This window comes from Schistocerca cancellata, chromosome 6 (assembly GCF_023864275.1).
Source record: "Schistocerca cancellata isolate TAMUIC-IGC-003103 chromosome 6, iqSchCanc2.1, whole genome shotgun sequence".
NCBI lineage: Eukaryota > Metazoa > Arthropoda > Insecta > Orthoptera > Acrididae > Schistocerca > Schistocerca cancellata.
This window is the reverse complement of record NC_064631.1, coordinates 608,436,254-608,451,809: the sequence shown is the minus strand read 5'-3', so window position 1 is coordinate 608,451,809 and position 15,556 is coordinate 608,436,254. Positions and strand designations below refer to the sequence as shown.

General features: G+C 42.6%; 2 protein-coding genes and 1 pseudogene across 3 annotated transcripts in view; 1 reads left to right on the top strand and 2 right to left on the bottom strand.

The window, feature by feature from the left end:
• LOC126088151 (pyruvate dehydrogenase phosphatase regulatory subunit, mitochondrial-like) overlaps window positions 1-15,556 on the bottom strand; it is a 199,290-nt gene that overhangs the window by 134,084 nt on the left and 49,650 nt on the right. For both annotated transcript variants that reach the window (XR_007519946.1, XM_049906267.1), the window contains exon 4: window positions 4,025-4,128. Coding sequence is in view for 1 of the 2 variants with exons in the window: in XM_049906267.1 (XP_049762224.1) it covers window positions 4,025-4,128 (104 nt within the window). In the remaining variant the exon portion in view is untranslated. The remainder of the gene's footprint in view (window positions 1-4,024; window positions 4,129-15,556) is intronic.
• Window positions 1-15,556, bottom strand: part of LOC126088159 (uncharacterized) — a 475,823-nt gene that overhangs the window by 442,050 nt on the left and 18,217 nt on the right. The gene's annotated exons all lie outside the window — the stretch shown is intronic.
• LOC126089769 (5S ribosomal RNA) lies at window positions 914-1,031 on the top strand (annotated as a pseudogene).

Here is a 15,556-nt window from a genome sequence, read left to right as displayed (position 1 = left end):
ATCAAACCAGTCTCAGGACTGAAGACCACAACAACAACATGATAGTATTTTCATGTTGTTAGCGGTATATCTTGGTCTTTGAGTAGTTAGTAGTATTAGTTTGAATTGCGAGGATGGAGTACAAGTTATGTTGATTTGTATTGTGAAGTGAAATGACTGAACATGAAATGACTGAAAACATACATGCTCTATTCCAGAAAGTCCACCAGTGTTCATATTATTTGATAGGATGGACCCAAACATCTCTAGACCAGAATAAAATCTTATATTTTAGAATGGACTATAAGCTTACAACTTACAACAAAGAAGAAGAATACAAGATGAGTTTTATGAGAAATGTTTATTCAAATTCTACCACTGCTATCTCTCTTTGTGGTGTGTCACTATCTCAGCTTGACAAGTGCCTTGAAATCAAAATGGGACCAGCACCCCTCCCCCAAATTAGTAACTTACTTCAAAGTTAACAAATCAACTTTGGGCAACAAGAAGGTGGTGATGGTCAGCATACGCATATGAGCGAACAACATATTTTTGAATTTGTACAGTAAAAGATGCTAAATTTTTACAGTGAAGTTCATGAGACACTTCCCACAAAAAGATGTTCACAAAAAGAAATGAAAAATCACTAAACTTGTATTTGAGAAGTTGATGTCATGAGAGATGATTTCTTTCTGCATCTCCCTTTTCCTTGTACTTCATGTATTTTTCTAGAGAATGCTATACTAGGTAGTACATCCTCTGTCATTCTTATGTGTGACCAGTCCTGCTCAACCTTTTCTTCTTTAGCTTTGTGACAAAGTAATAAGTGTTTGTAAAACTCTCATATTTCTTAATTTTTTAAGTTGTTCATTCTCTGGTCTTTTCAATATTTGCAGTTACGAAATCTAAAATGCCTTGTCTTAATTTTGTTGAGACCAACGGCCTTGCCGCAGTGGATACACCGGTTCCCGTGAGATCACTGAAGTTAAGCGCTGTTGGGCGTGGTCAGCACTTGGCTGGGTGACCATCCAGGCCACCATGCGCCGTTGCCATTTTTCGGGGTGCACTCAGCCTCGTGATGCCAATTGAGGATCTACTCGACCGAATAATAGTGGCTCCGGTCAAGAATACCATCTTACGTCCGGGACAGCGGTGTGCTGACCCCACACTCCTCCTATCCGCATCCTCCACCGAGGATGACACGGTGGTCAGATGGTCCTGGTAGGCCACTCGGGGCCTGAAGACAGAGTGCTTTAATTTTGTTGAGGTTTGGAAAGTGTGAATGAACTCTTTCTGTAAAAAATAGCTCAGTAAATGTAAATTAAGTCACTGATGAAAAAGAAAACAAAGGTGAAATTTTAAACACATTTCCTATATCATTTATCATTATTTGAGTATGTGTTCAAAATTACATTGCTACAGAGTTGATTTCCTCAAGGAAATAATGGTTATGCTCCTCAAAAACTGGGGATAATTGTTGCAGCCTAAAATGTTCTTGCAACTAGCTTTTCACTAACTTTTCAAGGATGCTGCCTTCCAAACAGTTGTCACTGAATGGCTGCCGTTTTGTACACATTGTCCCAAATAGTGTGTTTAAAACAGCTGGTTATTTATCAAATTTTGCTTGATTCAGTATCCTCTTTCCTGGTAAAATTTTATTATTACCCTTCCCCCCTCCCCCCCCCTCCCACCCATCAATTCTCTTTCTTCACCCTGTCTAATAAAGAAATCTATCTAAAATAATACATTTTCACATTTCCAAATAAGTTGATAATTCCTTTATGCGCACAGTATTTTCACCAATGATGTAATCACCTTCTTCTTCTGCTGCTACTGCAGTGAGCAGCAGTTGTCCAATGTGTTCTCACTGCTGAACTCCAACCAGGCAGCATACACATGTAAGATCACTGTTAATAGTATCTATGAAAGATGACTACATCTGTCAATGAAATGTTTGATAACTGCCAAACTGAATGCGAGTTCTTTAATGATTTAAACACAATACAGATTTACTAACAAATTTACAATGAAAATGAATTTCTAATAATAATTATATCATTCATTAGAAAAACCAGGTATAAAAATGCTGCTTCAATAAATTATTTTCAATAACGAGCAGAAAATTTAATCTCTCTCTCTTTTATTTACTTAAAACTACATAAGTATTATTGCAGCACAATGACTATGGCCTCTAAATAAATATGAAAGGGTCATTAATAACATCTGAGACAGAAGAGCAGCATCTTCATGTTACAAAAAGGTACTATGAACAAGAACTGGAGAGGAAAGGGGGAGAAAAATCACTGCAAACCCTGCACTTGGAGAAACATAACATATAGGGGATAATCAGAAAAGACAGTTGTTGCAAACACCTTCAGATGTCAACCTTTTCCTTTGGACATCTCCTTCCTTCCTTCCTTCCTTCCTTTTGATCAATGAAATATTTAAAGGCTTCAGAAGCTACACATTCAACCATGATTCATACTTCTTGTGTCATCCCCATTCCAAAGGCTCCCACTTTTGAAATCTCGCAAGAAGATACTCCTCTTCTGTCTGTAAATATACACTCCTGGAAATGGAAAAAAGAACACATTGACACCGGTGTGTCAGACCCACCATACTTGCTCCGGACACTGCGAGAGGGCTGTACAAGCAATGATCACACGCACGGCACAGCGGACACACCAGGAACCGCGGTGTTGGCCGTCGAATGGCGCTAGCTGCGCAGCATTTGTGCACTGCTGCCGTCAGTGTCAGCCAGTTTGCCGTGGCATACGGAGCTCCATCGCAGTCTTTAACACTGGTAGCATGCCGCGACAGCGTGGACGTGAACCGTATGTGCAGTTGACGGACTTTGAGCGAGGGCGTATAGTGGGCATGCGGGAGGCCGGGTGGATGTACCGCCGAATTGCTCAACACGTGGGGCATGAGGTCTCCACAGTACATCAATGTTGTCGCCAGTGGTCGGCGGAATGTGCACGTGCCCGTCGACCTGGGACCGGATCGCAGCGACGCACGGATGCACGCCAAGACCGTAGGATCCTACGCAGTGCCGTAGGGGACCGCACCGCCACTTCCCAGCAAATTAGGGACACTGTTGCTCCTGGGGTATCGGTGAGGACCATTCGCAACCATCTCCATGAAGCTGGGCTACGGTCCCGCACACCGTTAGGCCGTCTTCCGCTCACGCCCCAACATCGTGCAGCCCGCCTCCAGTGGTGTCGCGACAGGCGTGAATGGTGGGACGAATGGAGACGTGTCGTCTTCAGCAATGAGAGTCACTTCTGCCTTGGTGCCAATGATGGTCATATGCGTGTTTGGTGCCGTGCAGGTGAGCGCCACAATCAGGACTGCATACGACCAAGGCACACAGGGCCAACACCCAGCATCATGGTGTGGGGAGCGATCTCCTACACTGGCCGTACACCACTGGTGATCGTTGAGGGGACACTGAATAGTGCACAGTACATCCAAACCGTCATCAAACCCATCGTTCTACCATTCCTAGACCGGTAAGGGAACTTGCTGTTCCAACAGGGCAATGCACGTCCGCATGTATCCCGTGCCACCCAACGTGCTCTAGAAGGTGTAAGTCAACTACCCTGGCCAGCAAGATCTCCGGATCTGTCCCCCATTGAGCATGTTTGGGACTGGATGAAGCGTCGTCTCACGCGGTCTGCACGTCCAGCACGAACGCTGGTCCAACTGAGGCGCCAGGTGGAAATGGCATGGCAAGCCGTTCCACAGGACTACATCCAGCATCTCTACGATCGTCTCCATGGGAGAATAGCAGCCTGCATTGCTGTGAAAGGTGGATATACACTGTACTAGTGCTGACATTGTGCATGCTCTGTTGCCTGTGTCTATGTGCCTGTGGTTCTGTCAGTGTGATCATGTGATGTACCTGACCCCAGGAATGTGTCAATAAAGTTTCCCCTTCCTGGGACAATGAATTCACGGTGTTCTTATTTCAATTTCCAGGAGTGTATTTCAGAAATTTCTTTCAGTTTGCTGTATTCAGATTTGTCAAGCAAAATTGTCTTACTTCGCAATGTAAACCAGTTGCCTGATGGTATGCCATTCGACGACGTAATGATATCATCCTGTCCTTGGTCTGAGCCAAATTCAAGCTACCGCACTGTTTTAAACCTACAAAGAATGAAATTCAGATATAAGGCCACATAGTTACAAATACAAAGAAAAAGTAAGAACATAATAAATAATGTTACAAAGAGATAAGAGAACAGACAGGAAGACAAATACTTTAAAGAATCTTGTCAATATTTTATTGAAAATTATTTTCTTCCAACATATGAAGGCTGTAGAGCCTTGAGTGTATAAAACAATCTTAACTGTCTGCAAGTAAATCTGGCTTCTTCCAGACTTTGTACCTTTAGTTAGACAAGGAAATATAGTATTTTCAGCAATGTACGGTCTGTCTTATCAGCACTCCGCATCATTACTGTAATTTATTAGTATAAAATCTTTGCTAGAACACAAACAATGGAACATGTGCCCAAGTGTATTCGACATAGAGGTATTCACTGGTCAGGGAACATGTGCCCACGTGTATTCGACATAGAGGTATTCACTGGTTAGTAGATATGTACATAAGCAAGATGATGAAATATTCCAGAATGCACAGCCAAATAACTTGGCCGTACTCTCAGGATGAACTGTGAGCCAAATGGACATGTTTCCTCTGCTGAAGTAGGTGAGCTGAAACTGGAAGGTATGGGGAAGGGAGGGAGGGATGTAGAGAGAGCAGAGGTGAGCTGAAACTGGAAGGTATGGCGGAGGGGGAGGGAGGGAGGGAGGGAGGGAGGGAGGGAGGGATGGAGAAAGAGAGAAAGAGAGAAAGAGAGAGAGAGAGAGAGAGAGAGAGAGAGTATGTGTGTAGGGGGGTTTGGGGGGGGGGGGCTAGGACAAAGATAATTTAATTTGGACAGACAGGGGAAACATTCTTGTAATGTTCAAACACAGTAGTAATGGTATGCTGCTTGACTATGTCACAATGATTAAATATGTACATATAACAGAGGAACATAATGAACCAGAGGAACAGCAAAAGGTCACTTGTAACGGAGGAAAATGGCTTTTCGGGAAAGTTCTGGGAATATGTAATACTCCTCTACAGCTAACTGCATGCAACCAATCCTTGAATACTGCTCGACTGTTTGGGAACTGCACCAGGTAAGATTAAAGCAAGACACCAAAGTAATTCAGAGGTATCCTGCTATATTTCTTACCAGCAGGTCTGATTAGTATTAGCATGTTATAGAAATGCTCCCTCTGCTTACATGTGAGTCTTTGAAAGAAAGAAGATGATTTTTTTTTCACGAACTGCCATTGAGGAAGTGAAGAAAGGTAGCATATGTGACTAACTGCATATTGATTCTACTGCCTCCAACATTTATTTTGTGTAAAGAAAAAAATGTGGGAGATTAGGGTTCACACAGAGGCATACGAACAATCATTTTTTACTGGTTTCATTTTCGAGTTGAATAGGGAAGGGAAAGACTACCAATGGTACAAATGCTCTCCACCACATTGTACAGTTGTTTGCAGAGTGCATATGTAGATGTAGGTGAGATGAGGAATGGGTCAGGAACCAGCAGAAACTGATGTTAGGATTATTGTGTGACAGATGTGTTGAAGAGGCAATATGGGGATATTGATGCTTGGAGAGTGAAGGGGAAGAGGGCAATCAAAACAATGGGCATACTTTGTTAATACCCATTCATACGAGTGGACTAATATAGCAGATGCCATGTTGGACAGTAGTCCAGTTCTGAATTGCTCTGCACATCCGCCTATGCTAGCTGCTGCCATCAGATGATAGTTAGTCTTACTCAACACCTTACCACAAATGGCAATGAGCAGAGATAACTGTTCTCCTCCAGCTGATGATGTGAACACACTTCTACATCTACATCTGCATCCATACTCCGCAAGCCACCTGACGGTGTGTGACGGAGGGTACCTTGAGTACCTCTATCGGTTCTCCCTTCTATTCCAGTCTCGTATTGTTCGTGGAAAGAAGGATTGTCGGTATGCCTCTATGTGGGCTCTAATCTCTCTAATTTTATCCTCATGGTCTCTTCGCGAGATATACGTAGGAGGGAGCAATATACTGCTTGACTCTTCGGTGAAGGTATGTTCTCGAAACTTTGACAAAAGCCCGTACCGAGCTACTGAGCGTCTCTCCTGCAGAGTCTTCCACTGGAGTTTATCTATCATCTCCGTAACGCTTTCGCGATAACTGATTACTTCATGCACAGACACACAGTTTTAACCTACAGTTCATAACCAATAGATTGTGGTCAGAGTCCACATCTGCCCCTGGAAATGTCTTACAATTTAAAACCTGGTTCCTAAATCTCTGTCTTACCATTATATAATCTATCTGATACCTTCTAGTATCTCCAGGGTTCTTCCATGTATACAACCTTCTTTTATGATTCTTGAACCAAGTGTTAGCTATGATTAAGTCATGCTCTGTGCAAAATTCTACCAGGCGCCTTCCTCTTTCATTTCTCACCCCCATTCCATATTCACTTATATGTTTCTTACTCTTCCGTTTGCTACTATCGAATTACAGTCACCCATGACTATTAAATTTTCATCTCCCTTCACTATCTGAATAATTTCTTTTATCTCATCATACATTTCATCAATTTCTTCATCATCTGCAGAACTAGTTGGCATATAAACTTGTACTACTGTGGTAGGCATGGGTTTTGTGTCTATCTTGGCCACAATAATGCGTTCACTATGCTGTTTGTAGTAGCTTACCTGCACTCCTATTTTTTATTCATTATTAAACCTACTCCTGCATTACCCCTATTTGATTTTGAATTTATAGCCCTGTATTCACCTGACCAGAAGTCTTGTTCCTCCTGCCGCCAAACTTCACTAATTCCCACTATATCTAACTTTAAACTATCCATTTCCCTTTTTAAATTTTCTAACCTACCTGCCCGATTAAGGGATCTGACATTCCACACTCCGATCCATAGAATGCCGTTTTCTTTCTCCTGATAACGACGTCCTCCTGAGTAGTCCCCGCCTGGAGATCCAAATGAGGGACTATTTTACCTCCGGAATATTTTACCCAAGAGGACGCCATCATCATTTAACCATACATTAAAGCTGCATGCCCTCAGGAAAAATTATGGCTGCAGTTTTACCTTGCTTTCAGACGTTCGCAATACCAGCACAGAAAGGCCGTTTTGGTTAGTTTTACAAGGTCAGATCAGTCAATCATCCAGACTGTTGTCCCTGCAACTACTAAAAAGGCTGCTGCCCCTCTTCAGGAACCACACGTTTGTCTGGCCTCTCAACAGATACCCCTCGGTTGTGGTTGCACCTACAGTACAGCTATCTGTATCGCTGAGGCACGCAAGCCTCCCCACCAATGGCAAGATCCATGGTTCATGTCATATCATTCTGTAATAATGCTTCTAACCATCCATGAATTCTTCTGTTTCTTGTAAGTGAATGGAAAAGTTTTTAGTCCCATAAAGCACTGCACATTCTTAGACTTCACCACAATCAGCAAGCATAGTAGTGATGGGAGATTTGCTTGTCTTATGACAAGATGCTGACATTTCTTCCTTGGAAAATAGGAATTTTGTTGGCATTTTCTTCCAATACAAATCAATGGTTTTGTTATGGCCCTCTGTATCAATCAGTTTTTTAAAATAGTCTTTAAAATGTTCAGTCCATAATTTTTCACCTTGCATGTCCAATTACCTAATTCCATGTCTAGATTCGATATGCATAAGCCAGCTAGTAGTTGCTTTAAAATCAGCATTACCTAAAGTTTCCTATCCATTTCAAGCACTTTTTTTACAAATCAGAGGGCCACTTATTTGTTGTGTTTGGTTATGTAGCTGCATGAACTATGTGTAAACTGCAGCGTCTAAACCAGTATTTTCTGCCATTTTCGATGTTTGTCTGTGTGAGGTTCCATTTCCACTGTCAGGTTGAGTCATAAATTTTGTGATGTCATCACTGTTCCTTTCAGTATCCAATACTGTGGCATGCTAGCTAAAACTGATCCACTGACAGCGTACATCAATTGGTTTATCATTTTAAGTTTATTGGAAACACTGACAACAATATGTTTATGTTTGTCTGTCATTGTGTATGGTACAACTACAGCATGATGTTACAAGTGAAGACTCACACATCACTGACTCAAGGTCAAGCACGTGATTGCTCATTGTTGGAGAGGAAAAGAGCTGCAGCCCCAAAGAATTAGCAGGTGCTAGCAGAAGTGTATTGTGTACAAATTCAAATTTGATGACTAGATCCTTTTGGTTAACTGGTGTTTCAGATGATCGGTATTCATGTAGTCGATGCCCTATGGTATTCTTGTTTTGCAGATTCTGTTTTTTCCTGTAAATCTGTAAATATATCTGGTACTGTCAGACTAAGACAAATATTCAGTCTTTTTGGTATAGATGTTTTATGCTCTCATGCTGTAACAGGTAGACCTTAAAACTTTCTTCCCTTCTTGTCTCAAATCTCTTTGTTCTTTTCTGTCTAGTGTGCATAACTATTTTTTGCTACTACCAAGTACAGATCCAAGTAATTGTCACTGTCAGTAAAAACACGAACTTTCTGAATTTGTTTACTTTTTTTACTGTTGGCAATCAAATAATCTATTACTAACCTCTGTCCTCTCATTTCCAAGTGTATTTATGTATCTCTCTTCGTAAAAAAGAATTAGTAATTTTCAGACCATTACTTGAGGCAAAATGTATAAAAGAATGTCCGTTATCATTTATGAGTTGTTCGTCAAAAGTTTGCCTCAGTTACAAGTACTGTGTTATTTCCTATTCTGGCATTAAAAGGTGGTCTGTTTTGTTGCATTTATCAAATTGCCTTTGCAGGGTTTCATAAAAAGCTTTGGTCTCTTCTTGTTTTTCATCCCTGGGAGTGTGCACTCGAATCACTGTTAGATGCCCTTGATCTATTCCGAAACTTGATGTTATGATTCTATCAGTTATGTAAGCATAATCTTCAATTTTATATTTCCATTTACTATCTACTAATATAGCAACTCCACACCTAGCTCTTTTGTCATTTCATAAAGCACTGTAAATCATTAGGTACCCCTCTAAATCTACTGTTCCTCTTAGCTTTTTCTTTGTTTCTGTAATTTCTGCACTATTAATATTTCATTACTTCAGTTCTTTTGATAGTTCTGTTTCTATTAAGTGTGAGCTTCTCATATTCCAAGTATTAATGTTGAGCTTATCCACTATTCCTAATTGTTTACCTTTTCTTTGCTTGGGTTGTCTCCTATTTAATCCATCGAGCAGGTTTCTTTAAAGATTGTCAGTAACTTAAAGTTCCCAGTATGCCATGCTGCTCTGTAGCCAGGCTAAACATGTGGTGAGGCTCCCACCTTCTGGCCTCATGACTTGCCAGTAATTTTTGATCACCATTTACTTCCTCTAGCCATTGGTAAGACATTCATCTAACTGCAAAGCAGCAAGTGCTTAATTTTTCTTTGGGGTTATTTCCCCCAGGAATACTGACTTCACCCCATCTGAAAGCTATTCCTGCCCTATGTCTTGCCCCTCCTGAAGGCCATCAAAGGCATCATTGTAGACTAATCTTTGTTTTCTGGCTTGGGCGACACTGCCAGGAGCTTAGGCTCCCACCAGCTTAGCTCTCACAGTACATCTACATCTACATCTACATCTACATCCATACTCCACAAGCCACCTGACGGTGTGTGGCGGAGGGTACCTTCAGTACCTCTATCGGTTCTCCCTTCTATTCCAGTCTCGTATTGTTCGTGGAAAGAAGGATTGTCGGTATGCCTCTGTGTGGGCTCTAATCTCTCTGATTTTATCCTCATGGTCTCTTCGCGAGATATACGTAGGAGGGAGCAATATACTGCTTGACTCTTCGGTGAAGGTATGTTCTCGAAACTTTGACAAAAGCCCGTACCGAGCTACTGAGCGTCTCTCCTGCAGAGTCTTCCACTGGAGTTTATCTATCATCTCCGTAACGCTTTCACGATTACTAAATGATCCTGTAACGAAGCGCGCTGCTCTCCGTTGGATCTTCTCTATGTCTTGTATCAACCCTATCTGGTACGGATCCCACACTGCTGAGCAGTATTCAAGCAGTGGGCGAACAAGCGTACTGTAACCTACTTCTTTTGTTTTCGGATTGCATTTCCTTAGGATTCTTCCAATGAATCTCAGTCTGGCATCTGCTTTACCGACAATCAACATTATATGATCAATCCATTTTAAATCACTCCTAATGCGTACTCCCAGATAATTTATGGTATTAACTGCTTCCAGTTGCTGACCTGCTATTTTGTAGCTAAATGATAAAGGATCTATCTTTCTGTGTATTCGCAGCACATTACACTTGTCTACATTGAGATTCAGTTGCCATTCCCTGCACCATGCGTCAATTCGCTGCAGATCCTCCTGCATTTCAGTACAATTTTCCATTGTTACAACCTCTCGATACACCACAGCATCATCTGCAAAAAGCCTCAGTGAACTTCCGATGTCATCCACCAGGTCATTTATGTATATTGTGAATAGCAACGGTCCTATGACACTCCCCTGCGGCACACCTGAAATTACTCTTACTTCGGAAGACTTCTCTCCATTGAGAATAACATGCTGCGTCCTGTTATCTAGGAACTCCTCAATCCAATCACACAATTGGTCTGATAGTCCATATGCTCTTACTTTGTTCATTAAACGACTGTGGGGAACTGTATCAAACGCCTTGCGGAAATCAAGAAACACGGCATCTACCTGTGAACCCGTGTCTATGGCCCTCTGAGTCTCGTGGATGAATAGCGCGAGCTGGGTTTCACATGACCGTCTTTTTCGAAACCCATGCTGATTCCTACAGAGTAGATTTCTAGTCTCCAGAAAAGTCATTATACTCGAACACAATACGTGTTCCAAAATTCTACAACTGATCGACGTTAGAGATATAGGTCTATAGTTCTGCACATCTGTTCGACGTCCCTTCTTGAAAACGGGGATGACCTGTGCCCTTTTCCAATCCTTTGGAACGCTACGCTCTTCTAGAGACCTACGGTACACCGCTGCAAGAAGCGGGGCAAGTTCCTTCGCGTACTCTGTGTAAAATTGAACTGGTATCCCATCAGGTCCAGAGGCCTTTCCTCTTTTGAGCGATTTTAATTGTTTCTCTATCCCTCTGTCGTCTATTTCGATATCTACCATTTTGTCATCTGTGCGACAATCTAGAGAAGGAACTACAGTGCAATCTTCCTCTGTGAAACAACTTTGGAAAAAGACATTTAGTATTTCGGCCTTTAGTCTGTCATCCTCTGTTTCAGTACCATTTTGGTCACAGAGTGTCTGGACATTTTGTTTTGATCCACCTACCGCTTTGACATAAGACCAAAATTTCTTAGGATTTTCTGCCAAGTCAGTACATAGAACTTTACTTTCGAATTCATTGAACGCCTCTCGCATAGCTCTCTTCACACTACATTTCGCTTCGCGTAATTTTTGTTTGTCTGCAAGGCTTTGGCTATGTTTATGTTTGCTGTGAAGTTCCCTTTGCTTCCGCAGCAGTTTTCTAACTCGGTTGTTGAACCACGGTGGCTCTTTTCCATCTCTTACGATCTTGCTTGGCACATACTCATCTAACGCATATTGTACGATGGTTTTGAACTTTGTCCACTGATCCTCAACACTATCAGTACTTGAGACAAAACTTTTGTGTTGAGCCAACAGGTACTCTGAAATCTGCTTTTTGTCACTTTTTCTAAACAGAAAAATCTTCCTACCCTTTTTAATATTCCTATTTACGGCTGAAATCATCGATGCCGTAACCGCTTTATGATCACTGATTCCCTGTTCTGCGTTAACTTTTTCAAATAGTTCGGGTCTGTTTGTCACCAGAAGGTCTAATATGTTATCGCCACGAGTCGGTTCTCTGTTTAACTGCTCAAGGTAGTTTTCAGATAAAGCACTTAAAAAAATTTCACTGGATTCTTTGTCCCTGCCACCCGTTATGAACGTCTGAGTCTCCCAGTCTATATCCGGCAAATTAAAATCTCCACCCAGAACTATAACATGGTGGGGAAATCTACTCGAAATATTTTCCAAATTATCCTTCAGGTGCTCAGCCACAACAGCTGCTGAGCCAGGGGGCCTATAGAGACATCCAATTACCATGTCTGAGCCTGCTTTAACCGCGACCTTCACCCAAATCATTTCACATTTTGGATCTCCGTCAATTTCCTTCGATACTATTGCACTTCTTACCGCTATAAACACGCCTCCCCCTTCACTGTTCAGCCTGTCTCTGCGGTATACATTCCAATCTGAGTTTAGGATTTCATTACTGTTTACGTCTGGTTTCAGCCAACTTTCTGTCCCTAGTACTATATGGGCGTTGTGATCGTTTATTAATGAGAGCAGTTCTGGGACCTTTCTATAGACGCTCCTGCAGTTTACTATTAGCACATTAATATTGTTATGCCCTGTGGCATTTTGCCTACTCCTATCTTGCCGCGTCTCAGGAGGCGTCTTGTCGGGCCTAGGGAGGGGATTCTCTAACCTAAAAAACCCCCATGTGCACTCCACACGTACTCCGCTACCCTTGTAGCCGCTTCCGGCGTGTAGTGCACGCCTGACCTATTCAGGGGGACCCTACATTTCTCCACCCGATAGCGGAGGTCGAGAAATTTGCACCCCAGATCTCCGCAGAATCGTCTGAGCCTCTGGTTTAAGCCTTCCACTCGGCTCCAAACCAGAGGACCGCGATCGGTTCTGGGAACGATACTACAAATAGTTAGCTCTGATTCCACCCCGCGAGCGAGGCTTTCCGCCTTCATCAATTCCGCCAACCGCCTGTACGAACTGAGGATGACCTCTGAACCCAGACGGCAGGAGTCATTGGTGCCGACATGAGCAAAAATTTGCAGTCGGGTGCACCCAGTGCTCTCTATCGCCGCCGGTAGGGCCTCCTCCACATCTCGGATGAGACCCCCCGGCAAGCAGACAGAGTGAACACTGGCCTTCTTCCCCGACCTTCTCGCTATTTCCCTAAGGGGCTCCATCACCCGCCTAACGTTGGAGCTCCCAATAACTAATAAACCCCTCCCCCCGTGTGCCTGCTCGGACCTTGCTGAAGGAGCAGCCACATGTCCCCTCACAGGCAGAGCGGGCGATGCCACACGGCCAGCCTCCACATTGACCTTCCGCCTCGTGCGCCGCGAACGCCGCTGAACCCGCCACTCCCCTTGGGGAGAGGGTGGCCCAACCGCGCCCGGTACCCGCGAAGATGTCTCGACAGCAGGGACAGTGGGTGAAGCATGTAACACCTGGGGTGTACCTTGCGACGCACCAGACTCCCCACTGCCGCTACACTCCGAGGCAGCAGCCTGAAGACGGCTGACCGCGGCCATCAACACGCTCAGCTGTTCGCGAACAGTGGCCAGCTCCTCCTGCGTCCGTACACAGCAGTCACACATCCTATCCATCCTAAGGAAACAATTTACTGAAGAGAGTTAACCTTTAACTAGACTGCTAATTCACTAAAGGCGGCTGCTTATTCACTAAACTGTGGTTGCTAGCCACTTCTTGTAGAAAACAATGAAAATAGCACTACCTGTCTCTGGACTGTATTGAAAACAAACTCTAGCACTACTGGCACTATGGTTGACTACAGGGACTCTCTCTGACTGTATTCAAAACAAACACGAAATCTATGGAACACTATTAAGAGCACTCGAAAAATAAAGCTTCCTAAAACCAAATACACACGGAAGAAGAAGTGACAAGTAAGAAAAATACAGTTAATACTTAAATTAAGGTAGCTCGCTGCACAGCAGACGTGAAGCAGGCGGCAGTTACGATGACACTGACACTACTGGCACTATGGCTGACTAAAGGGACTCTCTCTGACTGTATTCAAAACAAACACGAAATCTATGGAACACTATTAAGAGCACTCGAAAAATAAAGCTTCCTAAAAGCAAATACACACGGAAGAAGAAGTGACAAGTAAGAAAAATACAGTTAATACTTAAATTAAGGTAGCTCGCTGCACAGCAGATGTGAAGCAGGCGGCAGTTACGACGACACTGACACTACAATGTGATGTGGAAACTTTCTCTTCACTGCAAAGCAGCAGTCTACATCTAAATCCACACCTACATCTACATCTATACTCTGCAAATCACCCTGATGTGCATGGCAGAGGGTATGTCCCATTGTACCAGTCATTAGGTTTTCTCGCTGTTTCATTCACGTATGGAGAGTGGGAAGAATGATTGTTTGAATGCCTCTGTACATGCAGTAATTATTCTAATCTTGTCCTCACGATTCCTATGCGAGTGATACGTAGGGGGTTGTAGTATATTGTTAGAGTAATCATTTAAAGGCATTTGGTTCTTGCAACATTGTTAACAGACTTTCTTGGAGTAGTTTATGTCTGTCTTCAAGAGTCTGCTAGTTCATTTCCTTCAGTATCTCTGTGACTCTCTCCCGTGGACTGAACAAACCTGTGAGCATTTGTGCTGACCTTCTCTGTATACATTCAATACCCCCTGTTAGTCCTGTCTGGTATGGATCCCACACTCTTGAGCAATATTCTAGGACTGGTCCCACGAGTGATTTGTAAGCAATCTCTTATGTAAACTGACTGCACTTTCCAGTATTCTATCGATAAAACAAAGAACACCACCTGCTTTTCTCATGACTGAACCTATGTGATCACTCCATTTCATATCCCTACAAAGTGTTACACCTAGGTATTTGTATGAGTTGGCCAATTTCAACAGTGACTTACTGATATTATAGTCATAGGATACTACATTTTTTAGTTTTGTGAAGTGCACAATTTCACATTTCTAACATTCAGAGCAAGCTGCCAATCTCTGCACCATGTTGAAATTAATCGAGATCTGACTGAATATTTATGGAGCTTCTCTCAGATAGTACCTCATTATAGATAACTCTATCATCTGCACTGCAAAAAGCCTGATTTTACTATTAATATTGTTTGCAACATCATTAATATACAACAAGAACAGAAAGGGGCCCAACACAATTCCCTGTGGCACACACAAAGTTACTTCTACATCCAACGATGACTTTCCATTGAAGATAACATGCTGCATCCTCTCTACTAAGAAGTCTTCAACCCAGTCATAAATTTCACTTGGTACACCATATGGTTGCACTTTTGACAATAAATCTTTGTGTGGTACTGAGTCAAATTCTTTTCGGAAATCAAGAAATACAGTATTTACCTGATTGCCTTGATCCAAGGATTTCAGTTTGTCATGTGAGAAAACTGAGAGTTCAGGTTTACATGACTGATGTTTTTGAAATCCACACTGGTTGGCATTGAGGAGCGCATTAGGTTTAACATATTTCATTACTTATGAGCTCAGAATATGTTCTAAGATTCTACAACAAATCAATGTCAAGGGTACGGGATGGTAGTTTTGTGGATCACTTCTACTACCCTTCTTGTTTATGAGTGTGACCAGTGCCTTTTTCCAAGAACTGGGAATGGTTTTTTTATTTGATGGATCTAC